We start from the raw sequence: 24,149 nt of genomic DNA on the forward strand, positions 1-24,149 counted from the left end.
CCATCTTCCCTCGTGTCATCGTGTGTCCTTCTTACCTTGGGTGAATGAGATCGCGGTTTCTCCTCCCCGTGGTGGCGTAACAAGATCGAGTCCTTTCAATTTCTCTCTCTCTCTCTCTCTCTCTCTCTCTCTCTCTCTCTCTCTCTCTCTCTCTCTCTCTCTCTCTCTCTGCAGACTGCGACGCTCTGTCCGGTGTGCAGCCTTCTTGTTAGCAGCGGGTAACGGGGACACGGGATAGAGTAGAAGCAGGGAATTCGGGGAAGAAGCAAGAAGGGAATTGGGAGTAGATCAGGTTCGGCACGAGGGCCGTTTAGTTTGGAGAACAAGTTTTTTTTTTTTGCGGGGAGTTTGGAGAACAAGTTGAATGTTCATACATCGATCGATGCTCCTCTCTCTCAGCTCTTCTCGCATTTAACCACACTCCACAAGACCACAAGCAAGGGGCTACTCATGCACGCCAACATACTTGAGTTGTAGTATCAAAAAAAAAAACTTGAGTTGGGCCCATTCCGGACCGGCGACGCGCGAGTTGGGTCTTCGGATATGAGTTGGCCTGTTGGTCCAACAGTGTGTTCAGAAACAGGCTTAATTAAAGTGCGGTTCTTGTAGCACCGAGGGGCTTGATGCAAATATAGTTGTCTCTCTTAATAATATTTACCTTTTTCTATGGTTTATTTGTCTTTGTCATCAGTAAGTAATGATTGTCAGTTTTTTTAGGTTGTGGCGCTCGTCTTTGATTGAAGAAGAAAATCACACGTAAGAGTTTTACATGTCTTTTAGTTTGATGTTAGGTTCTTATGTTATAAGCTTTGAGCTTTTATATTCTGGTTGTAGAAAAAAGGTAGAAAATGATGGAGAAAAGCAGATTCAGATCACCAAACGATGAATTTTATACCTACGCCAAGCCCACATATTCCGCAGACTTTGGATTGTATTTTTATAGGGATAACATAAAAATCTGAATCCCCCTAGCGCTTAATGCGCTTTAGAAAGTTGAAGCAGTGGATTGTTTAGAATACTGTAGTAGTCTAGTCTAGCACATCACTCTCAGCCAGTTGTTAAGTGTTTGGTTCCCACCGAAATGTTGCAAGACACCGCCCCCCCCCCCCCCCCCCCCCCCCCCACCCCACCCAAAAAAGCACGACCTTGTGTTTTTTTTATATCCGCGTTTGCGTCCACGCGTCGAAAATTGAAAAACAGAATTTCTGAATTTGGAGTGGAGAAAGCGAAAAGTAGGCAGGCGAACGGGCATCATCACGGCGTCGTCATTGACAGTGATTTCCTAGGCGTGAGGCATGATACTTCATCCATTCTAAATTATAGGTCGTTTGACTTTTTCTATCCCAAATTTGACCATTCATTTTATTCAAAAATTTATACAAAACACCACTTCTTTTGTTGTGGATTGCTTTATCAATACAAGTTCTTTAAGAGTGATTTAAATTTGACTATGTTTGTACAAATCTTTTGAATAAGACGATTGATCAAAATTGATGTTAAAAAAATCAAACGACCTATAATTTGAAACGGAGCTAGTATATCTTAGGGCTGAATAAAACAATCCTCCTCCTTCGGTGCCCACCCTCCTTTCTCCATACGACACGTTGCGGCCCAGAGAATGCCGTACGGTGTTTCCTTCAAGCCATGCGCGTGACAGCGATCGCGAAGCATACATACGGAGTACTCGCGTTCGCTCCTTCCGTGTACTCCTACGCATGCTTGAAAGAGTCACGAAACGTTTCCCGCGCCAATGCGCCATCAAACACTATAAACACTATGTTCGCTGGGCTGGAGCTGAAGCTGGTGACTGAAATAGTGTGAGAAAAAAATACTGTTGACCAGCTGGTGGTTGGAAGTTGGTGCTGGAGTGGTGTGAGAAAAAAACACTGTTGGACTGGAGGCTACTGAAACTGCCGAACAGAGTGAAAAAAAAGCTCAGTGCTAGTGGTGCTGCTGGGCACTCGGCGTAGTCTGCCGAGCATGATCCGAATTCCTGATCTCCATCCAGTCAAGAAGAGCGGCGCAGGTAGGGTTGCCTCGGTCCCGTGCTAGTCGTGCACGTCCAAGCGTGGCCGCCTCTCCCTGCCTTTTACGAGTTTCTTCTGACAGCCCTGGCTGTAGCTGCCACTCCCTCCATGCGCCGAGATACGGCGTGTACGTACGGGCAACGTGGCCCGTCTCATCTGGACGCGTGGCCGCGGCGGCGCGTGGGAGTGCGCGCCCCGCCCGCTTCGAGCGAGTCCTCTCCACGCCGGCCCGACGGGCGGTGACTCAGCGCCGGCCTCGGCTTTCGGCGCGTGGCCGCGTGCATGCACCTGCGCGCCCCGGCAGGCACACGCCGCGTGCGCCACACCACACCGGTCACTGGAGCCCCGCAGCGGCAGGCAAGCGTCCGTGGCAGATCTCGGCACGCCGTGGCTTCTCCCTCTCCCTCCCCGTGCGCTCGCTTTTCCCTAGGTTCACCTCCCCTCACCTCCGCGGCCTCTCACCAACGTGGCCACGCCAGCGCCCAACCACCGCCCCGAACGCCCCCGCCTTCCCCCCACGCAAGCCCTCTACACGTGTCCACCCGTGCCGCGACCGACCACCCTCCCACTGATTGCGACCGCCCCAAACCACGTGTCCCTTCTCCTTGACTGCACCGTACCCTCCCGCTCCGGACCTGACTCTCTCTCCCTGGCTGGTGGGCTACGTTTCGAGGTACCCCACGTGTCAATGGAAGATAATCCCGTGGGCTCCCCCGAAGAGTTGTAAGGCAGAGGAAAATGGAGCCCAGATATTTTTGTGAGCGGCCCGAGAGACAGAGCCCATGTGGTGGGGACCGCCCCAGGCATCAATAAATTAGCTGCCGAGCCAGATTGTCCCACCGGAGAGCGCCACGTGTGTGCCGCGCGGGGATTAGGCGATAACACCGGCGTCGTGGTCGCCGTTAACAAACCACGTGAGTGGTTTCAAACCGTTACAAATTTAAAATTCAAATTCAAATTCGAAAAAATGAAAAATTCTCAAAAAATTGCTAAAAATACTTCGATGAATCTAATGATGTCAAATTTTTTCAAATATTCATTCATTTAGTATACTTTGCGAGTATTTGAAGTTAAACAAAAAAACGTGCATACAAAAGTATATAAATACAATGTAAAACATAGTATACATTGTATTAATGTAAAAGTAGTACAAAAGAGAGTTTGAGGGTTTATTTAGGCTAAAACATGTTATACAAACATTCATTTAGTATACTTTGCGGGCATTTGAATTTAAACAAAAAAAAATTTAAATTTGGCCGGTTACCACTCAAATCGACCGGTAACCGATTAAACCGAATCAGTAAAACCGGTTAGCCGACCGGTTGAACTACCGTTTTTTTTAAAAAATTTGAATTTAATAGGTTTTTTCCATAATCGGTCAAACATCCGGTTTATCGGAATCGGAGGGCGGCGGTTTCGTCGAACCGTTCGGTCAAAAAAACACTGGGTCCTGCCCGCCTCGGAAGCCGATGGACATTACGTGTCGCCCGCGCTGACCGGGATGCCCCCACGCGTCCAGATCGGGCAGGGGCGGACGGCCCCGATGCGCCGGGCCCGGACCACGACGCAACAACTGTACCTGTCGAGGCGCTGCCCGTGACGGTGACGGGCAACTGCCCCTGCCCGCCGCCTCCTCATCTTCCTCCCCGCTCTTCTACTGCCCCACGCGGAGCCTTTCCTGCCCTTCTCGCCTCGCACTTGCGCTGCCTCCTGCTGCCGCCGCTTCTATTGCCATTCCATTCCGTTCCGGGGGAGGAGGAGGAGGAGGAGAGGGCGCTCTGCTTCGCGCGGAAAGCGTGCTTCGTTTAGGCCTCACGAATTGCCGAGGGCGACGGTGACGTGCTCGGCCACCGAGCAGAGAAAATCTAGGGAGGCTTGGGGCCTGCGCGACGCGCCTGTACTTAGCGTACGTGCAATCTTCGGGGACAGCCACTTGCTCTCGCTGCCAATGGCCGAGATCTGCTGCGAGGAAGCCAAGTCCACGCCGGCTACCGCCGTGGCCGTCGCCTCCTCGGCGCTAGAGAGGAGGCGACGCAGGTTGGAGATGAGGCGGTTCCGCGTCGCGACCGATCTCGAGGCGCCGGCCGAGGAGGACGTCCGCGCCGGCAAGCGGCTGCGGCTGGCGCGCACGGCGTCCGGCTCGTGCGCCGACGCCGTCCCGGATTGCAAGAGGCCGGCCCCGCCGGAGCGGTTGCCGAGGTACGGGGTCAGCTCCGTCTGCGGCCGGCGCCGCGAGATGGAAGACGCCGTCTGCATTAGGCCGGACTTCCTGCCGGGCGCCAGCAAGCACCACTTCTTCGGCGTCTTCGACGGCCACGGCTGCTCCCACGTACGGCAGACACGATGGCCACATATATATGGGATTTCTATTTCTGAGCGGAGTTCAGTATTCTGATCGAAGTTTCGTGCTACTACTGTAGGTGGCCGCGTTGTGCCAGGACAGGATGCATGAGGTTGTCGCTGACGAGCACCACAACGCCGGGTCCGGTGAAGTGGCGGCGTGGAAGGGGGTGATGGAGAGGAGCTTCGCGCGATTGGACGAGCAGGCCACGAGCTGGGCTAGCAGCCGCAGCGGCGACGAGCCCGCCTGCAGATGCGAGCAGCAGATGCCCTCGCGGTGCGATCACGTTGGGTCCACCGCCGTGGTCGCCGTAGTTAGCCCCACCCACGTCGTCGTCGGTAACGCCGGCGACTCCCGTGCCGTCCTCTCACGCGCTGGCGCGCCCGTCGAGCTTTCCGTCGACCACAAGGTACGGAGTCCTCGCGCATCACGGCCGCATCCTTGGTAACTTGCATCCACGAGCTTGGCGTGCTGATCAATTTCCTGATCCGTTCAGCCTGACCGGCCTGACGAGCTGGCGCGCATCGAGGCGGCGGGCGGTCGCGTCATCTACTGGGATGGCGCCCGTGTTCTCGGCGTCCTCGCCATGTCTCGAGCCATAGGTAAGCTCCAGTTTGAATCGCCTCTGTCACGAAGTCGTTTCTGCCACTCGCTGGATTTGAACTGACTGGCGTACGGGCGCGCAGGCGATGGGTACCTAAAGCCATTCGTGTCGTCGGAGCCGGAGGTGACGGTGACGGAGCGCACCGGCGAGGACGAGTGCCTGATCCTGGCCAGCGACGGCCTGTGGGACGTCGTGACCAACGAGATGGCGTGCGAGGTCGTCCGCGCGTGCTTCCGTAGCAACGGTCCGCCGGCGCCGGCCGCTCGGCCGGACGGCGCGGCGCCGCCCGCGGCCGACGCGGACGCCGAGAACGGATCCGCGGTGGTCAAGGGCGTGAGCAAGGCGGATTCCGACAAGGCGTGCTCCGACGCGGCCATGCTGCTGGCGAAGCTGGCGCTGGCCCGGCGGAGCGCCGACAATGTCAGCGTGGTCGTCGTGGATCTCCGACGGGGGATATGATTCTTGGAGCAGAGCAGAAATCATATGCTCCATGATTTGCTTGCTTTAGACCCCCCCCCCCCCCCCCCCCCCCTTTTTTCAAAATCCACAAGCTAATACTTCCCCCATTTTAACCATCCTTCCAATTTGATTTAGTCTTAATAGTAGTAGTTCCTGACCAGACGAAGATGAATATAATAGACGCTTTTCTTCCCTCAAACGAGGAATTGAAGCTTAGCTGGAACAAGGAACAGGAACGGCGAAATGCGGATCTAGAGCCTAGCAGCATTGCAACAACTATGTACTACCAATCGATAAGCACAACCTTTTGGTCGTAGATTAACATGCCAAAAAGTGTTGATTCGATCCTCCGATAAAACTAGATTGATCAACGGGGGCGATGGCTACGAAGCTGGATGCATCACCGCGCCGGGAGCTTTGAAAAAGGGTTTACTTTGGGGGTAGTAGTGGTGCTTCGAGCACGTTAAGCGGGAGCCGATCGCGATCGGTTGGGCTCGGCTGGATTTGGGGACAGAGGCCGTGTTTAGATTCAAAAAGATTTTGGCAAAAAATATCACATCACATGTTTGATATATGTATGGAGTATTAAGTAAAATCTATTTATAAATTTTTTTATACAGATGGATTGTAAATCGCGAGACGAATCTATCTAATTTATAGTTTACAATAGTTTTACAACAGTGATGCTACAGTAATCATTCACTAATTATGAATGAATTATAGATTAATTATGCTCGGTAGATTCGTCTCGCCATTTATAACTCATCTATGTAAAAAATTTTATAAATAAATTTTAGTTAGTACTTTATATTTTCTTTTAAAAATTTTACTCCTAAACATCTAAATACACCCACGTTAGCAAGCCACAGGCAAGATGTTGATCGATCCGTGGGGCCCGGCGGTGACGGGGCCTGGCCGGCTGGATGAGTGAACGGGAATGCTCCGAAATTCTCGTTTACGGAAATATAAAACGGCCATCTTTCCGGAGGCCGGGGCCCTGAATGATGCGACCCACGAGCAATGGTTGGCTCCGACGTGTCCAGCCTTTCCCTTTCGCCCTCGGCGTGCGCTGGCGCCTGGCGACGACGCAGCACTTGCCTGTGTCTGTTGGGGTTGGGGGCGAGGCGATCGACCGGTGGTCGGGGTTAGGCGCCGCGAGGCCATTATTGGAGACCGGCCGCCGCGACGCACCAGCAGCAGCTCCACACGCGGCTCTTGGCCCGCCCGCGACCGCGACGGCCGCGCGCGCCAGGAGCGTCGCGGCGGCGGCGGCGTGCCGGGCTGGGCGTCCCGCGCCGCCTGGCACATGGCGCGGCTGGCTGCGTGTACCGGGGTGCTGGAGCGACGGCTACGGTGCCATGGCACGCCACGGTGGGGTGTCGGTTCGCGTTGAATTATTGGTTCCCGTCAGCGTCCCTCCGGCGGGCCGCGCGCCCAGCTCCCAGAGAAATCGGCGCCGGCAGAGGGAGTGCTGGGGACGCGACGACCATTTTTTCTTGCTTCCGCTCGTGACATAATTGTCAAATTAAAACTCCAAATTAAACGTAATGACCGTCATTTGAACACATCGGGCGTATTAGCTTAATGGTTTAATTTGGCGATTCTTTCTAAACCCACGGCCCGATCGAAACAACACCGGTAGTCCCACGCGAAGGTGGGCGCAGATGGTACAAGCACGAAAAATACTTGAAATTATGGGACAAAACGACATAAGGTGGTAAAATATAACTTTTACAATACGAGTTTAGATACAATAGTTTTACAAAGCGGGTTCAAATACATACATAATTTGCAAGTTTTACAACATAGAAACCCGATATTTGATAAAAGGAAAACGGGTCGACACTTCACTACTTCTACACTTCTGACTATGCACAACCGGTGGCCTGCATGGACCCCCTGCATGAATACCGGTCAGACCGGTCCACAGACCGGTCCAACAAAAACTGAGGGGCCGCACTCCCCTCCCGCAAACGTGCAACTCGCCGACTCCCTAATCTAAGGGTCTCGATCCACCAATTCCCACCCCTCTGCATCTCGGCGGATAAATTTGACGCAGCAGGGGCAGAAATCGACGTCGGGGTGCCCTGAAACAAATTAATGGTGGCAACAACCCTGAGAAACTAATACTCAGCAAGACTTATCTGACCAGTGGATATAATTTAGCCCACATACCTAGACATGCATGGCTTTTGACTGGTGGTTAATTTGCAGAAAAGCGACTACAGTAATTCCTTACTTTCAGTATTTTAACTCCAGATTCTATACAAATTAACTCTAATTTAATATTTGCATGAATCAACTATAGCAAACAATGTTGGTGCAACCCAATTAACTCGATGGGTTCAAGATTATATACTCCCTCCATTTAGTTTTGATAGATATATTTCCATATGACACAATGACCAAGGGCACCACAAGTGTGCTTATCAATCTAATAAATGTCACAGACTTTTTTGTTGGTCCTCCAATGTTTTAACTAGGAACTCCTTGTAACTAGTGCTATTTATTGCCAATACCCATACTAATAGTAAATATAGCTATCATTTTTGAACATTTAAGTTTTTGAAATATAACTATCAAAAGTGAATAGAGGGAGTATATAATAGGTCTATTAGGTACCCTGGATATAGAATAAGTTATTATTGTGTACCCGAGTCAGCCCGATCACCAGATCCGCGCGCGCCCGATCGTTGCTCCCGGTTTTGCCCGTCCGACTCGCCCCGGTCTGCGTCGACATCCCCCCACCTCCTCCACCCCCATCCCCACGCCCAGCCCATGCCCGCGCCGCATTACCCTGCCAAAAACCGCCCAGCTCCCGTCCCCCTCCGCCGTGGATCTGCGCCTCCCTCCTCCGCCGACCGGCGCCCCACTCCCAACGCTCGCCGGGGTCGTCGCTCGTTCATCTCCCCCTCCACGCGCTCTCCCTCTCACGCACTCGCCACCGACATCGCCCTCTGCAACGCTCCCACACGCTGGTCTCCCCGGGGTCACCCGAACCCGGCCGCGCGGTCACGCCGTGGAGCGCCGCCACCTGGATCATCGCGGACATGCGGACTCGAGCCCCTCGACCTACCTCCGCGCGTCGAGCCCCAGGGTGCGGAGCGAGAGGAGAGGATAGGGTACAGCACGGCCTGCCGCGGCCTGTGGATGGTGACATCGCCGCCCCGCCTCCGTCCAGCTCGGCCTCCGGGGTGAGTAGGTTGTGCTTGGCCCCCTCGCGCCGCTTGCCGTCACCGAAGCCACGCCGCAGCTGCCGCCCTAATCGTTGGCTAGCAGTCTACCTGTCCAGGAAGAAGCTAGCAGGTATTAAATTTCATTGGCGTCATTTGAATAATTATATTGCTGTAATGAATGGGATCATGTCCTCCAATAGGTACTAATTTCATCGGATTTTGTCCTGCGTGCAGCCACTTGATTAGGTTTGGTAATTAGGGCTAATTTTGCCGGAAAGGATCTACCATTTGCAGTAGTCCGTGAGGGCCTTTTACACTGAATCCTATGAAGAGGAGTACTAGATGGATTTAGATAAATTCTGTATCTTTCCATGGAGTGCTCACCGAAGTTTGAATCTGTCAGAGTGAATCTGCCCGATCAACTGAATTTTCTAAACAAAATATGCTAATTGCTACTATTTGTGCAGGCTCCTGAGAATTCACTTCACTGTTTGAGTGCTAGAGGTTATGAGCCTTGGCTGCTTCTCAAGTAATCAGGTATGCATCTCCCTATTTATACTTCAAGCGATGAGGTTTTTGTTTAATTCATGCTTGATTCATCTTGACAAGTATCAGTACTGGATGAGGTCCCATGACTTGATTCCTAAGATATATGATTCTGCAATTCAGATTCTCATTCCTACTATCTGAAAACACAAAGCGATGTGTCTCGCAAACAAATAACTTCGGAGATGAATAACTTTCTAAAAATCAATGTCGTGTCCCATTAATACTGAGACATAATGAAAAATACTAATTTTAGAGATCAGTGTAGCCTAAGAAAGCTTGAAAACTGTCATTGTCAGTTCTATAAGGAGGACTTCTCACAATATGTATACATGATATATTTAGTTGTAGCCAGTACCACTGCTGTTTGTCCGGTTTCAGAAGTTAGATCATGGTATTTTTTTTCCTTTTTTCCTTTTTTTATTGACGAGCACTTCACCCACGAGGCCACGACTCTTCCGCCAAATCAGATCGTGGGTCAATCTCGATCCTGATATTTTTTGGTCAATTTTACCTGTTTTCGCCACACCTATACAGGATAGACAAGCATACCTTCGTTCTAGTGGCTATCAATGGCAAGATTTCAGATCTTTGTAAATGATCAATCAGCTGTTGTTGCGGCTCCAATGAAGTCCAGGCCAACAGCGTGCCTCAATCATGCTTGTATATTGTGCAGCAGGCCAGCTGCGAGGACTGCTTGCTGGAGTTGCTTGATAGCAAGAGATCGCACATTCTGTAGCGTGGAGGAGTTGCTTGCTTGCCGTAATGTTTTTTTTTTTTACTTTAATCTGTAGCTAGTACCATTGAATACTAGATCATATGGCTTATTTTCTACTTCTATTAAGGACACTATATTTCTGAACATTAGATGGCTTATCCCAATGTTTCTATTGCAGGCCGCAATGACTAAGATGAGGTCGCAAGGAAACTTCAAGAGTGGATACATGAGCATGGATTGCAGCGAGCTCAGTGTGATATGTCCGTGATCTACGAGGATAAACATGCACTGTATCATTTAGGTGTACACATTTAGCACCGTATCAGTAGCTAGCTGAGAGAACGGCTACAAGGGACAAGATGGGCCTTGAGACTGATAGAGACAGAGAATAAATTGGATTTATTCTTCAATTGTATTTCTGGGCTCACCTGGTTGCTCATTTGATAAATCTATTTGCAAAATACATATGATGCAATTGGAAATATTATAGCGGCACTGCTTTATGGATTGGAAATAAAATACATAATTTGTTGGTAAAGCAACGACACACAAGTAATAAGCAATTTAGGAAAATGCACTTCAATTTGTAAAAAAAATGCCTCGTGAAGGGAACGTGCACACGCTAGAAAACAAAGTTTCATGGGAACCGCATGGAAGAATCGCTCAGTGCCCAGTTACTAGGGAAAAAAAGCATCAGAGAAGGGAGCGTGCAGCTGCAGAGAAGGGAACGTGCGCCCAGTCCTAGAAAAAAAACGTAGCGTCGAAGTGTGGCATCAGAATCCATCGATTCCTATCGCGATCTGGACGTGCAAAACAAAACCGTCCTCGGAGAAAACCCAGGTGGCGCTGGGGCGTGGGGCTACGTTGATGGATGGAAAACCAGGCGCAGGAAAGGAAAAACCGGCTGGCGCTGGCGCACAAGGGGAGCGAGGGTGACGGTCGCTGGATGGGTTGGCTCGGGTATGGAATAACTATTCCATACCCAGGGTAGAGATTAGCCCTGACACACACACATAAATAACTTATATTCTAACATTTTGCTACGATGCAGTAAAGAGATCAAGGCCCTCATAACCGCGAGACACGGCGAATCGATTCGATTTAACCTTTCAAGGTGGACCTAACCAACACGGCACGCTAAAGCCCCGTCGGACCCCACGCACCGACCTTTCCCCTCCCCGCCTCGAACTACAGGACCGCCCCACCATCGTATGGTCAGCCGAGCGCAACGTGAGACCACCAAAAGTAATATATGCATCCCCGTTTCTCCGCGACTACTCGACCACCCCAGGAGGTGAGACGGAGTCCTGTACTTTCGAAGCAAGGCAGTACTCGGCTTACCGGTTTCGACTACCTCCTACGCCCGGCATGCGGTTAGTACAATTCAATCCCCGATCAGCACTGCCGACAACGACCGGTCCTTAATCGACACAGACGGAACTAAGACACCCAGGACCCTGCCCTGCTGCCATACCTACATATCCTCATCATTTCCGTCCGGTCTCAATTCTCCATTCATTACATATCAAATTCAACAACTCATATACTGAAATAGTAATATATCTTGTATCTCGCGAGTAACCGGAAATTACTCGACTTCTGATCATCCTATTTCTCGCGAGTGACCAGAGATCACTCGTCTTCTACCGAGAACCAGCGGCACTGCTTTATGGATTGGAAATAAAATACATAATTTGTTGGTAAAGCAACGACACACAAGTAATAAGCAATTTAGGAAAATGCACTTCAATTTGTAAAAAAAATGCCTCATGAAGGGAACGTGCACACGCTAGAAAACAAAGTTTCATGGGAACCGCATGGAAGAATCGCTCAGTGCCCAGTTACTAGAAAAAAAAGCATCAGAGAAGGGAGCGTGCAGCTGCAGAGAAGGGAACGTGCGCCCAGTCCTACTAGAAAAAAAACGTAGCGTCGAAGTGTGGCATCAGAATCCATCGATTCCTATCGCGATCTGGACGTGCAAAACAAAACCGTCCTCGGAGAAAACCCAGGTGGCGCTGGGGCGTGGGGCTACGTTGATGGATGGAAAACTAGGCGCAGGAGAGGAAAAACCGGCTGGCGCTGGCGCACAAGGGGAGCGAGGGTGACGGTCGCTGGATGGGTTGGCTGGGTATGGAATAACTATTTCATACCCAGGGTAGAGATTAGTCCTGACCTATATATATACATAAATAACTTATATTCTAACATTTTGCTATGATGCAGCAAAGAGATCAAGGCCCTCATAACCGCGAGACACGGCGAATCGATTCGATTTAACCTTGCAAGCCGGACCTAACCAACACGGCACGCTAAAGCCCCGTCGGACCCCACGCACCGACCTTTCCCCTCTCCGCCTCGAACTACAGGACCGCCCCACCATCGTATGGTCAGCCGAGCTCAACGTGAGACCACCAAAAGTAATATATGCATCCCCGTTTCTCCGCAACTACTCGACCACCCCAGGAGGTGAGACGGAGTCCTGTACTTTCGAAGCAAGGCAGTACTCGGCTTACCGGTTTCGACTACCTTCTACTCCCGGCATGCGGTTAGTACAATTCAATCCCCGATCAGCACTGCCGACAACGACCGGTCCTTAATCGACACAGACTGAACTAAGACACCCAGGACCCTGTCCTGCTGCCATACCTACATATCCTCATCATTCCCGTCCGGTCTCAATTCTCCATTCATTACATATCAAATTCAACAACTCATATACTGAAATAGTAATATATCTTGTATCTCGCGAGTAACCGGAAATTACTCGACTTCTGATCATCCTATTTCTCGCGAGTGACCAGAGATCACTCGTCTTCTACCGAGAACCATTAAGCATAGCACTTCTATCGTTCTATACATACTAGTATAACTCAAGGGAAACCTAGGGATCATGCAACTAGGGTTCCAATCAACTCCTGAAACGTAATGCACAAGTAATAAATACATATATAGGTGTCATAATTTCAAATAATAGGATGTGCACCGGGGCTTGCCTTGAGTCTACTGCTCAGTGCTAGGGTGAGATGGGCCTTGGGCCGACTCCCCACGGACCTTCTGCTGCAGGGCTTGCCCCTGCGGCTCCTGTGGCTCCGCAACCATCTCGTATACAATCTCCTCCGCCGTGGCTGCTACACGTGTGCATATGCATATGATATGAGAGAATGAATGCATGATTTGCAAAAATTATAAGTAATCAATAACCCAACTTAGTTTTCATTTATTTGCACTAACTATCCCTTACTAACCCCTCTTAGCCACTGCCACACTGGTCAGACCGGTATACCAAACCGGTCAGACCGGTCTGCCCTGTGTGCGACTCAAAACCAAAAATCCGGAGTATCCGGACACCTACTCGAAGTATCCGGACTCCCAAGTCCGGAGTTTCCGGGCCTAAACCCGGAATGTCTAGACCACCACAAACCCGGAGTATCCGAACCAATGACCGGACTGTCCGGACCCCTACCGGTCAGACCGGTCCCTCCGACCGATCAGACCGGTCCTACCTAGAACAAAAGCTAAAATCCATGTCGTGGTGAAATCCGGCCACTAATCCTAAAACCCTACTAGGAACCAGTTCAGGGATACATTGAAACGTATTTGACCGGAGGAAATCACCTAAAACCATCTAGAAGAGGAGAACGACCATCCCTAGCAAAATACCTTGAATGAGCCTCTTCCCCACGAAAAACTTGGATTCCACTTCACTCCGGGAAGGAGCTCATGGAAGAGATGATCCACCACGCTGGATTGAAGCTTCCCTCGGCCTTGGATCGAGTGGAAAAGAGGATTGCAAAGTTTAGAGTTTGGAGAGAAAGGGAGCTCGAGAGAGAGCTCGGGCTGGCGTGAGAGTTGGTGAGGATGAGTGATCTGGTGGAGAAAGAGAGAGAAGAGTGTGATTTCAATGTTGTGGGCCTAAAACGGTTGAACCAGGTTCGACCGGTCAGACCGGTCTGGCCCAGGCTGATAAGAGAAGTTTTGGTTTTGTGCTTTGCCGTGTGAGTTTGAAACTAATAATCTTAATTAACTTAATTATCGAGAATTAATACCTGGGTGTTACGCCCCTCCCGCGAAGTGCCGGGCACGACGGGGCCTGGTGGCGGCGAGCCGGGCGTAGAATTGACACAAAAGTGAGCGCATCGCCGTCGGAGATCTAGGAAAGGAAGATATCGCATGGATATGTCCGGCTCTCTGCCGATCCCGAAGGCTCGATGGGATGGGAAAGAAAGGAAGGCCATCGTTGCTGCCGAAAAGCGGGTTGGGGACGCTCCCGGCTGGCTCCCGCGTGGCTGCTCTTCCCGTTCAGCAGTGGCAGCGCCGCTCGCAGGGTCGGCTCCAGCTTTCAATCATCCGTGCTTTTGTTGTCCACCATTGCCCATTGGGCGGTGACATATGTGCAGTTGCCGGTTGGGCGAAAAGCCACTAGGGAGGGCATAGACTCCGATGCTGCTCTCCTGTGACTGATGCTGCTGGTGTGACCGTGCCAAACAACAATGGGAGCCAGTGACTCCACTGTCCGGGTATGCTGCTTGTACTTTTTGAGAACCCTTCTCAAACCTTATTGCCCTGTGTCCTCCCGAATAATCGTTACCTTCCGTTCATCTTTCGTTAGATAATAAAAGGTTCGGCCTCGCTAGAAGTACTCTTTGATAATTCGTATAGCTGGAGAATATAGTATTCAGAAAACTGTGAGCAGGAGATGCTGGAGTTGATTCGATTGTTCAGCCCTTTTTATTCCCTAGTCTAGTGGATCTCATCATTCCATCTGCTTCCATTATGACTCTCTCTCTCTCTCTCTCTGAGCTAAGCTGAGAAGCTTCCTTCCTCGTCATACATAATCTGGTATTCTGGTAGATCAGTGGTTGTTGGGCCTCCACTACAGAGTTCTCATGCTCTTTGTATAAGTGGGCTTTACAGGAAGGAGGCCTACTTTTATTGGGCCTATCTCTGATAAGCAAGTCAGGTCAACAATCAAAGCAGTGAAGTCTCTTCCAGCTACACACTTTTTTGGAAGGGATGACCCAACTAACCGAGCTACATAAACCTTTCCACATATGCGGATGTCAAATTTCGAGGAAAAGTTATCAAAGGAATGGTGATAGAGCCCACACACGCCTGATTTAACATGTTAATAAACCTTTCCAAAAAAACAAAAACAAATATGCACAAGCATTTGATTAGGGCTGGGATTTGGGCCGTGCCATTTTCAGACGGGCTACGGCACGATCATTTGGTACGACCCAAAGTACGGCACAGCACGAAATATTTTGGACCGTACCAGCACGATACGAACGAGCTGAGATTTGGGCCGTGCCATTTTCAGATGGGCTACGACACGATCATTTGGCACGACCCAAAGCACGGCACAACACGAAATATTTTGGACTGTGCCAGCACGATACGAACACGAGGGTCGTGCCGTGCCTAGGATCTCAGCACGACGGGCTGTATGGCACGACCCGCATTTTGTGCCGTGCTTGGGCCAGCACGGCACGAAAATAGCCTGTCGGTCGGTACATAGCTCATTATTCTACTATGACAATTAATTTTCCTTTCTAATTAATAGTAATTATGGAAGAAAATATTATTCATTTAAGAAAATCACATAATTTTTCTATCATCGATAGTTTATATACTTTCTAATTGCAATAGTAATATTTCTGCTGATGTATATAAATCCAATTGCAAGTATCCGGAGAGCCGTGCTTGAATTTAATAATAGACTTATCGTGCCATTACGGCACGGCACGAGGCATGAGAGGGCCGGGTCGGCACGGCCCGGCCCAAGTCCCAGCTGAGTTATAATACAATGGGACTTATCCGAATTCTAGCACTACTTCAATATAATAAAATATGTACCGGGTGTACCCTATTGGGGGAAGTTTTGATGCGTTATCATACGTGTTGTGATGGTTCAATTCACCATATAGATGAATGGAAGTCTCTTGCTGCGACGCTTCGTTTAGCCTTTTGTTATGCTTTGTACTCGGAGGTTTAAGAACAATGCTTTTTGTAATCGTACCTAGGAAGCCTAGGCGTCGAGTAGTTAGTTGCAGATACGCTAGGGCGTGAAAGTCACCTCTTTTCTTGCTCTGCATCTCCTTAAGCTATTCTGGTATCTCGCTTTCCCCCTCCCTCGTAGTACGATGTAATGACTGATATTTCCATTTTGTTAATGGAAATGGGGGTTTTCTCGATTCAAAAAAAAATAGATGAATGGCAAAACCATTCCATCCAACTCGAAAAAAGTCATGTTATTCATAATTCCATGTACAAATACAATTTGTTCATCGTTTACTTTTGCTGATGGAGCATAATAAGTACTCCTTTCATCTACAAAAGAATTTCTCGTTTTTTGATAAGTTAAATAGTTTGAATTTTGACTAAAGTTATATAAAAAACAATAATATTCATGATACAAAATAAGTATAATATATATTTTTATAATAAATTTATCTAAAGATACAAATACAAATACTATTTACTATAAATTTGATCAAATCTGAACTAGTTTGATGGGTACAGATGCTATATTTATTTTTTTATGGACGGGAAATATACCCCGGTCGTAGGTGGGATCTTGTCCTAGGGTCGCCTAGCACCTTGGCCTGTTTGGTTTCCCTATTATACCTATCGCACACAATTTCCGAGAAAAGAATCTCACATGCATGGAGTACTAAACGGAGTTTATTTGCAAAAGCTTTTCACGGATGGGTGTAACTTTTCACGACGAATCTAATGATAGTAATTAATCGATGATTGGCTACAGTGATGCTATAGTAACCATCCTCTAATCGTGCGGTCAAAGGCCTCTGTCGGTACCCTATAGCAGGGATACCCACTTCTACTGCAGCAAGGCAGGACTCGCGTAGTCATCCGTAGCTACGCGGTAAAGGGCGGAGCAGCCAAGGCCCACAGGTCAGGCTCTTACTTCATCGGGCCAACGGCCCCGGACCCGTTCCCCGCTCTAGGACGGGTCCGGAGACGCCACGTGTCCCTGAGGAAGGGAAGCTCCGAGCCAACCACCGAGATCTCGGACCCCTATAGGGGTCCGGGACCTCCTCGCGCCCGTCCGGACCTCCCACGCGCGTAGAAGTAACATACCGCCGGAGGGGGTCCGGAGTTACCACGTGTCTCGCAGGTGCAGGCGCGGTCGCGAGTCTTCCTCTGGAAGACTCGCCCACCCACCGCATTCAATGTGGGTGGATGAGGCGTGATCTGTCGCCACGGCTCGCTAGGCAGACTTTGTCAGGCCTCACTGTAGACCGCGTTTTACCGAGGTACACAGTGCAGCCGCTTGCGCCGCACCCACGCAGAGCCCGTCTGCTGCATTAATTGGATACGACGGCACGTCAATTTTCTATTATGCCACCTACGCCGCAAACTACACGGCCCGTTCAGCTACGTGGCAGGCGACGCCGCTAGCTACGCCTGACGCCGTTTCGACAAGACAACGCCTGGTCATGCTGGACGGGGGATTCAAGGAGCAGGCAAGGAAATCCAGGAGAGAGATCCCCTTCGCCTGCATCGCCATAATGTATGAACATTACGTTATTTTATACTACCCCGATTGGGCTCACCTGTCGGGGACCCAACGGCCATATACACGCCTCCTTTGAGATATAAAAGGGAGGCGCTCGCTGTACACAACAAGCTCTCCAGGGGCTCACACACACAGACGCACGCTGGACCCAGTTCCAAACTCTTCAGTCTTGAGCAATACAGCACACAATGGACGTAGTTTATTACGCTCCGGCGGCTCGAACCACTCTAAACCTGCTGTGTTTATCGTGTTCATGAGCAAGATCGAACTAATTCTAGCTAACCCCCGAGTACTCACCCTCTGTACTTAGGCGGGTGCATTCCGCCACCCGGCTGTGGTTTGCCACACCACGACAGCCTCATTAGGTTCGTCTCGCGAAGTAGCGCAGGGTTGTGGAGTTAGTTTTGTAAATTGTCTTTATTTAGTACTCCTAATTATTGGTCAAAATTTTTGTGTTACTTTTGGTACTTCAAACAAAAGGCCATGCAGTTGTCCTACTGGATTTGTTGGGGGTGAGTCAGCAGGGCCCACTAGACCGATGCCGAATCCAATAAAGACTCCTCGTTGTCTGGCGCGCTCCGCATCGGGTTTCCGAGACGGACCCCAACTTGCTGTGTTCAGTCACCACAAAATTTCCAAACTTTCCATCATATCTCCATCATATCTAAACATTAAATATAATAAATAACTCATGCATAGAGCACTAAATATAGATAAATTAAAAAACTAATTGCATAGTTTTGATGTACGTTGCGATATGAAACTTTTGAGCCTAGTTAGGTCATGATAGGACAATATTTACCACAAACAAACGAAAAGTATTACAATATCCTATAGTGTGCGATGTGACATTTTCTCCCAAAAACACCCCCAAAATTTCGTGGATCTAAACACACCCACAGTCTAACACCCCTCTTTTCAGAAAAAAAACTCATAAACACCCCAATCTGTCAGGACCTTCCCCTCCCCCTCGTCGTCGGCCACCATCCTCGACTTTCTCCTCGCACCCGATCTCGACGACGCGAGCTTGCCGCACGCGGAGGCCAGCGCCGCCCTCGCCACGTAGCGGGCACCGGCCTGCCCCCTCTCAATCACCCGGATCCGTCAGCTATTTTCGCTAGGTAAGGAAATCCCCCCGGTGATTCGCGTCTCCCTCTCCGCACATCGCTAGTTCGAGAGCTCCGGCATCAGGTTTTTGTGTTCGGTTATAGGCTGCTGACGGATCTTCTGATTGAACAAAGTACCAGTACCATGCTATTGGAGTTCGGTTGTACTTGTTGGAGCACGTGGTTGTCTGGTTGCCGCTTGCCAGCAGTCAATGCCCTTGTTAGGTTTCTAGTGCCCGCTATGCATTTAAGGTTTCTCGATTGGTACTTTAGCGCAATTGTACTCCTTGTTGATGTTACACATGGCACACCGGCACAATTGCACAACGTGCTTTTGTGTAGACGTATAGTGGGCCACTTAGTCATCATTTTTGTGTCAAGTGCTGGGGTGCTTCTTTAGACTTTCAATTTCCAGAAACTGCAATTTTTTGGTTTTATCTTTTGAAATAACCTTCTCTTCAACAGTATCCAAGCAACATCACTTTGATGGCTGCAGGATTTCAGCATGATTGATTCTGTTCATGACAATATTGTGCTGGACAAATGTGTCAAGGACATCCTTGCAGTAATCAAACCAGCAGAGGATGATAGAAGCAAAAGACTATCCACAATTCAGGAGCTGGAAAATTGCATCCATTCTCTTGCATCCTTGACAGGTAACTTACAATTTTTCGCGGTTACAACCAAAACCTTCTTGATTGTGTTTCAACTGGCACTCATAATTCTAATAGTAGTTTAGGTGCACTTATAATCCTGAAGATAATTCTTTTCACTGTGTGTGCATGTTGTATCTTGGAATTTGGAGGTAGAGTACTGAAAGATACTCAATAGTAGAAAATATCTCTGGAAGCTAATCACATCTTCTGTCGTGTTCTTAAAGAGCTTCCAGGTTATGTATCGACACAGTAAAGAGTAGAATGGCCATTTGTGGTCTAGTTCATCCTTTAACCATTGGACTTGCTACTTAACTTTCCATGGTCTCAACTCCACCCTAGTCTCACGTGGCATATTGTGGTGTACCAAATGTTAGCGAACTATCCTCCTTTTCATGTACAGCATGGCCTACTGTTGCCTGGCTGGCATGCCTCGGCCCTGCATAGGCCGCCTACCCTGCACATTGCCTGCCATAACAAGCGTGATTACAACCGTAGTAGGTGTTTGTGTTAATGACAATGGAGCTGCACAAACAGCAAACGATGGACTTAATAAGCTGAAAAATTCTTGTACTATTCTTAACCAACATATCAATTTTTGGAATATCTTGGTGACAAAGGAAAAGTTTTGTACATTTATGATGATAAAGTTTTAACGATTTTTTTCTGTTACAGGTGCTGCTGTCAAACCTTTTGGGTCCTTTGTATCAGATCTTTACTCAAAATCGGGTGACTTAGATTTATCCGTTCAGTTCGGAAATGGTTCAAACCTCCTTATAAACAAGAAAAAGAAGCAGAATGTCTTGAGAGAAGTTAGGAGAGCTTTACGAGGTAATCTTTGTTATATTGCTCCTAGGATAGATAAATATGTGTGCTATATTGCACATTAATCATCCATGAAACAGCTTTAAGCATAAGGATATACTTGTGTTATCCCAGATTTTTTGGTAAAAGTGTGACAGTTTTATTCCTTATTTGCTTGATTCAATATTATAAGAACCATTATTATCTGATTCCAAACTATTATACTACTGTCTAATTCAAACTTGGTTTTATTGCTTTTACTGTGTTCAGGTGTTGCTGGATATATTCAGTTCATTCCTCGTGCAAGAGTTCCGGTCCTTCAATATGTGAGCAACCGCTATGGCATCTCCTGTGATATATCAATCAACAACTTTGCTGGTCGAATTAAATCCAAAATCTTCTACTGGGTGAATACTTTAGATGAGCGGTTTGGTGATATGGTTTTGCTGGTATGAATCTAGTTAGCCAAATTATTTGCTGCCACATTTTTTTTTGGTAAGCTGAATGCTCAGCTCCAACTTTCCTTCCAGATCAAGGAATGGGCAAAAGCTCAAAACATTAATGATCCAAAGAGTGGGTCCCTCAACTCCTATTCCCTTTGCCTACTTGTCCTCTTTCATTTTCAGGTATTATTTCTTATATCAATATCTCCTGTTGTTCTTGACTTATTTATGGCTTCACTAAATGTCTTGCTTATTCTTGCACTTTTTACATTGAATTATTTAGACATTGGAGCCACCAATTCTACCACCTCTGAAGGAGATTTATGAAGGGAACATTGCAGAAGATATTACAGGTTAAATGAAATTTGCTTTGCATTTGAATATTGTCTAGCATAATAGCATGTCAGCGCTAGTTTTTTACTCAGTCCATTCACATGCAGAAGTGGGATCATATAATGAGCAACATCTTGGTGAGCTTTGTATCACGAACATAGCAAGATTTAGACTCCAGAACAAGCGCCAAAGAAATGAAAGTTCTCTTTGTCATCTACTTGGGACTTTTTTTCGGAAGGTACTGAACATTGAGACTCCACTATGCTGATTAAGTCGGCATTTTGTGATTATTGTAGGTGCTACCTTTTGCTGTTCGCATCTTGGTAAACCATGATGTTCATGTTTCTTGATGTTATTCCTTTTATCTCGGTTAGGCCCATTGACTCATCTGCTAGTCCATGCCCATCTGCTAGTCCATGCCCATCTTGGGTCCGTTTTCTGTTCTTTCATCATCATTACCTTGATACAAGAGTTGAATATCTGTCTTATCTTTTGGGGTGAGGTTGGGGGGGGGGGGGGGGGTAAAGAAACTTATGTAGGATGATTTGTTATTCTTGGAACATTTTTTATTCATTGGGTCTTGTTTGGCATTGTGGTGGTTATCATCCATTCTGCCTCACATTCCATTTCTTTATCCTTGTTGATTTGTGTTCCTGACTACTTCAAAAGTCAGGATTGACAAAATACCCTGGTTCTAAAAAAATTGAAGTAATTTATTACATATCTTTTATAGTTATACTGCAAACATTTTACTAGATTTGGTTGGATTCCCCTCGACCAGCAAGATTCTTCAGCATAGCATAGCGTAACAGACTCTGCAAGGCTACCCTAGATTTGCCCCCTGAGGTTATTTGTTTAAATTCAGGGTTTACTAAGCCAATAATTCCACAGATATTTTTTTATTGCGGAATAGTTTTATTTTTTTTGCCAAAAGAGCTAATACTATCTCATGTGATTAGTTTATTTTGATATGTTATTAAGATATTGTTGGCATAAAATATGTAAGGGATTTATGACATCTCCTTCCAACATAATTGAGTATTATGTATTTCCCTAATCAAAAGTTTAGCCCATGAGAAACAAGTTTAGCTGGTTATAATATTCTGATTAGTGCTTTTATTCCTTGCAGTTTGCTAATATCCATGCCCTTCCGGACAATGTCATATCTACTTACTCGGGCCAGATAGAGCGAATCCAGGACAACCCAAGCTGGATGACCAAATCTTACCATTTATTTGTAAGCCTGCCTATGCAGTTGGTGATTGTTGCTGATCTTAATCTTAACCCGTGTACTTATATCCCATCTGTTTGTCATGTTTTATTTAGGTTGAAGATCCAGTTGAGAGACCGGATAATGCAGCTAGAGCGGTTAGTATGAAAGGTCTTGACCGAATTACTAGTGCATTCAATGATGCTTGCGGCAAGTTTGACTCCCTTGAGCATATCGACCGGAATGAATTATTGGCGCTGTTGTGTACCCCTGGTGTTGGCTCGAAGCTTGGTGGGAGAGTCCTAGCTAACTCTGGAAAAATTCCACAAAGGACTAACCAGCATACCAGAACTGGAGGACGCACAGAGCGTGATCAACGTCTCCAGGTATCCAGGTTTACTGGAACCAGAACAGTTCACAAAAACCCACAGGTGGATAGTACAACGCACCAAGCAGCAGTACAATTTCGTAACCATGGACATGTTACTGCAGTACGGCAAACAGCGGCTGCACACCTGAATCGCAGTGCACACCTGAATCGCAGTCAGCAGAATTATACCACAGTACATCAGACGGCATCATACCAGAATCATAATCACCCACAGGTGTATTCTGCTCGGCCCCAAATGGCTGTACCTTACCAGAATCATTATCAGCAGGTTTATGGTGCAGGGTTTCAAACTGAAGGACCATACCCGAGTCATAATCAGGTTTATGGTACAGGATTCCATACACCAAGACCATACCAGAGTCATAATCAGGTCTACCAAGCAGGGTTCCAAGCAGCAGGAACATATCAGAACCAGAGCCAACAGGGGCTCACTCCAGGGCTCCAAACCTCAGGTCTGAACCAGAATCAGCAGCGGCGAAAGGGATACACATCGAATCATCAGGCTAATAGGCATGCTGTGACGACAGCGAGGTATGAGCCAGTTCGTGGACAGTTCAACAACGGATCAATACGAGACTCGCGATATCAAGCATCAAACAGTGCAGCTTCTCAAAGATAGCTGCCAATACCGATAGTTCACCAGTATAGGTAGACTCCGGAGGATAGTAACAAACTTTCTGACTTTTGCATGTCGATATTCATCAATGAATGCCATCTTCAGCTTTTGCCGGACAACGGGCGTCAGCTTTATGATATGAAACATGGCTTTTGCCAGCAATATCTGATACAATCCATGTGTTATGTGTTGAGGCATCATAAACTTGGATTCCTGCATGGCTCTCTTTGTGTGTATTCTTGCTGTAATTTGCTGTTTACTCGCAGCCAGTTTACAACTGCCCGATGCAAGTTTGTATTGAGGTGAAATCTCATGACTTTGGGTCTATGTACAGCGCCTTTCTGAGAATTCATCTACTGCATATGTTAAATAGTACTAGGTAGAACACATGCTTATTTATAACTAGTTGTCCGAGTCGCTCAGAAACTTTGCATCATGTATAATGTGGCGCAGGTCCAGAGAGCAAACTACACCACATCGGATGCTCGACATAAAGAAAAACAGAACTATTTTACAACGAAGTCACACCAGACGGAGATACCAGGCACGCGTATGTGACGAAAAGCGTAATAATTGAAGATGGCACGAGACAGCAGTACAGCACTAGACCTTCATTCCTTCTTTCCGATGCCATGGGACATGTTGTAGACGCCTCTTCCCTGCGCATCGAGCACGCCGGATGCCTCAGACACGAGAAGAAAAATGATGCGCTAGCCTAGCTAGTGGTACTAGTAGCAGCATGCCAGGTTTGCTTACGATGAGGAACAAGCTGGAGGCGGCCAGGGCGAGGGGGATGCCGACTAGACCTGGGCATGGATCACCCGACCCGAACAACCCGACTCAACCCGTCCGAAAAAAACCCGACCCGACCCGAGCTACGTGGCGGGTGGGCGCGGGCCGTATTTTTTGACCCGCAACAATCAACGGGCCGGGCACGGGCCGTGATTTTTGACCCAAAACCCGACCCAACCCGAAAAACCCGACCCAAAGGTCAAAAAAAACCCGACCCAACCCGAAAAAAAACCCGACCCGACACGCCCGCGCAGGGTGCACGGGCCAACCCGACCCGACCCGGTGATAGGTACGGGTCGGGCGCGGGCCGTCCTATGCGACCCGTGACCCGACCTTGACCCGACCCGACCCCGACCCGACCCGACGTTTGCCCAGGTCTAATGCCGACGG

The 24,149-nt window shown here is 48.3% G+C and overlaps 2 protein-coding genes and 1 long non-coding RNA gene across 8 annotated transcripts; all 3 read left to right on the top strand.

Annotated features, from left to right (window-relative positions):
- The first annotated feature begins 3,667 nt into the window (after positions 1-3,667).
- LOC120708636 (probable protein phosphatase 2C 9) lies at positions 3,668-5,997 on the top strand. Its single transcript, XM_039994007.1, has 4 exons — positions 3,668-4,356; positions 4,448-4,777; positions 4,865-4,970; positions 5,055-5,997. The coding sequence occupies exons 1-4, from the start codon at positions 3,976-3,978 to the stop codon at positions 5,429-5,431; spliced, it is 1,194 nt and encodes a 397-aa protein (XP_039849941.1). The 5' UTR covers positions 3,668-3,975; the 3' UTR covers positions 5,432-5,997.
- A 2,084-nt stretch (positions 5,998-8,081) lies between these two features.
- Positions 8,082-10,374, top strand: LOC120708637. 4 transcript variants are annotated; one of them, XR_005689407.1, is made up of 4 exons: positions 8,086-8,737; positions 9,075-9,144; positions 9,691-9,915; positions 10,050-10,374. It is a non-coding gene; the product is annotated as an uncharacterized LOC120708637 (long non-coding RNA). The 4 variants fall into 4 exon arrangements; XR_005689405.1 differs by having other exon boundaries at positions 8,082-9,144; XR_005689406.1 differs by having other exon boundaries at positions 8,085-9,144; positions 9,830-9,915.
- A 3,972-nt stretch (positions 10,375-14,346) lies between these two features.
- LOC120708638 (protein HESO1-like) lies at positions 14,347-23,315 on the top strand. 3 transcript variants are annotated; one of them, XM_039994008.1, is made up of 9 exons: positions 14,347-14,388; positions 19,014-19,173; positions 19,846-20,001; positions 20,245-20,423; positions 20,505-20,600; positions 20,701-20,770; positions 20,858-20,988; positions 21,880-21,987; positions 22,077-23,315. In XM_039994008.1, exons 1-9 carry the CDS (start codon positions 14,362-14,364, stop codon positions 22,968-22,970), a joined length of 1,821 nt encoding a protein of 606 aa, XP_039849942.1. In that variant the 5' UTR covers positions 14,347-14,361; the 3' UTR covers positions 22,971-23,315. The 3 variants fall into 3 exon arrangements, with proteins under 3 accessions (XP_039849942.1, XP_039849944.1, XP_039849943.1); XM_039994010.1 differs by lacking the exon at positions 14,347-14,388 and adding an exon at positions 18,336-18,532 and having other exon boundaries at positions 18,983-19,173; XM_039994009.1 differs by lacking the exon at positions 14,347-14,388 and adding an exon at positions 18,336-18,532.
- Positions 23,316-24,149: the final 834 nt, after the last annotated feature.

Source organism: Panicum virgatum, chromosome 5K (assembly GCF_016808335.1).
Source record: "Panicum virgatum strain AP13 chromosome 5K, P.virgatum_v5, whole genome shotgun sequence".
NCBI classification, from domain to species: domain Eukaryota; kingdom Viridiplantae; phylum Streptophyta; class Magnoliopsida; order Poales; family Poaceae; genus Panicum; species Panicum virgatum.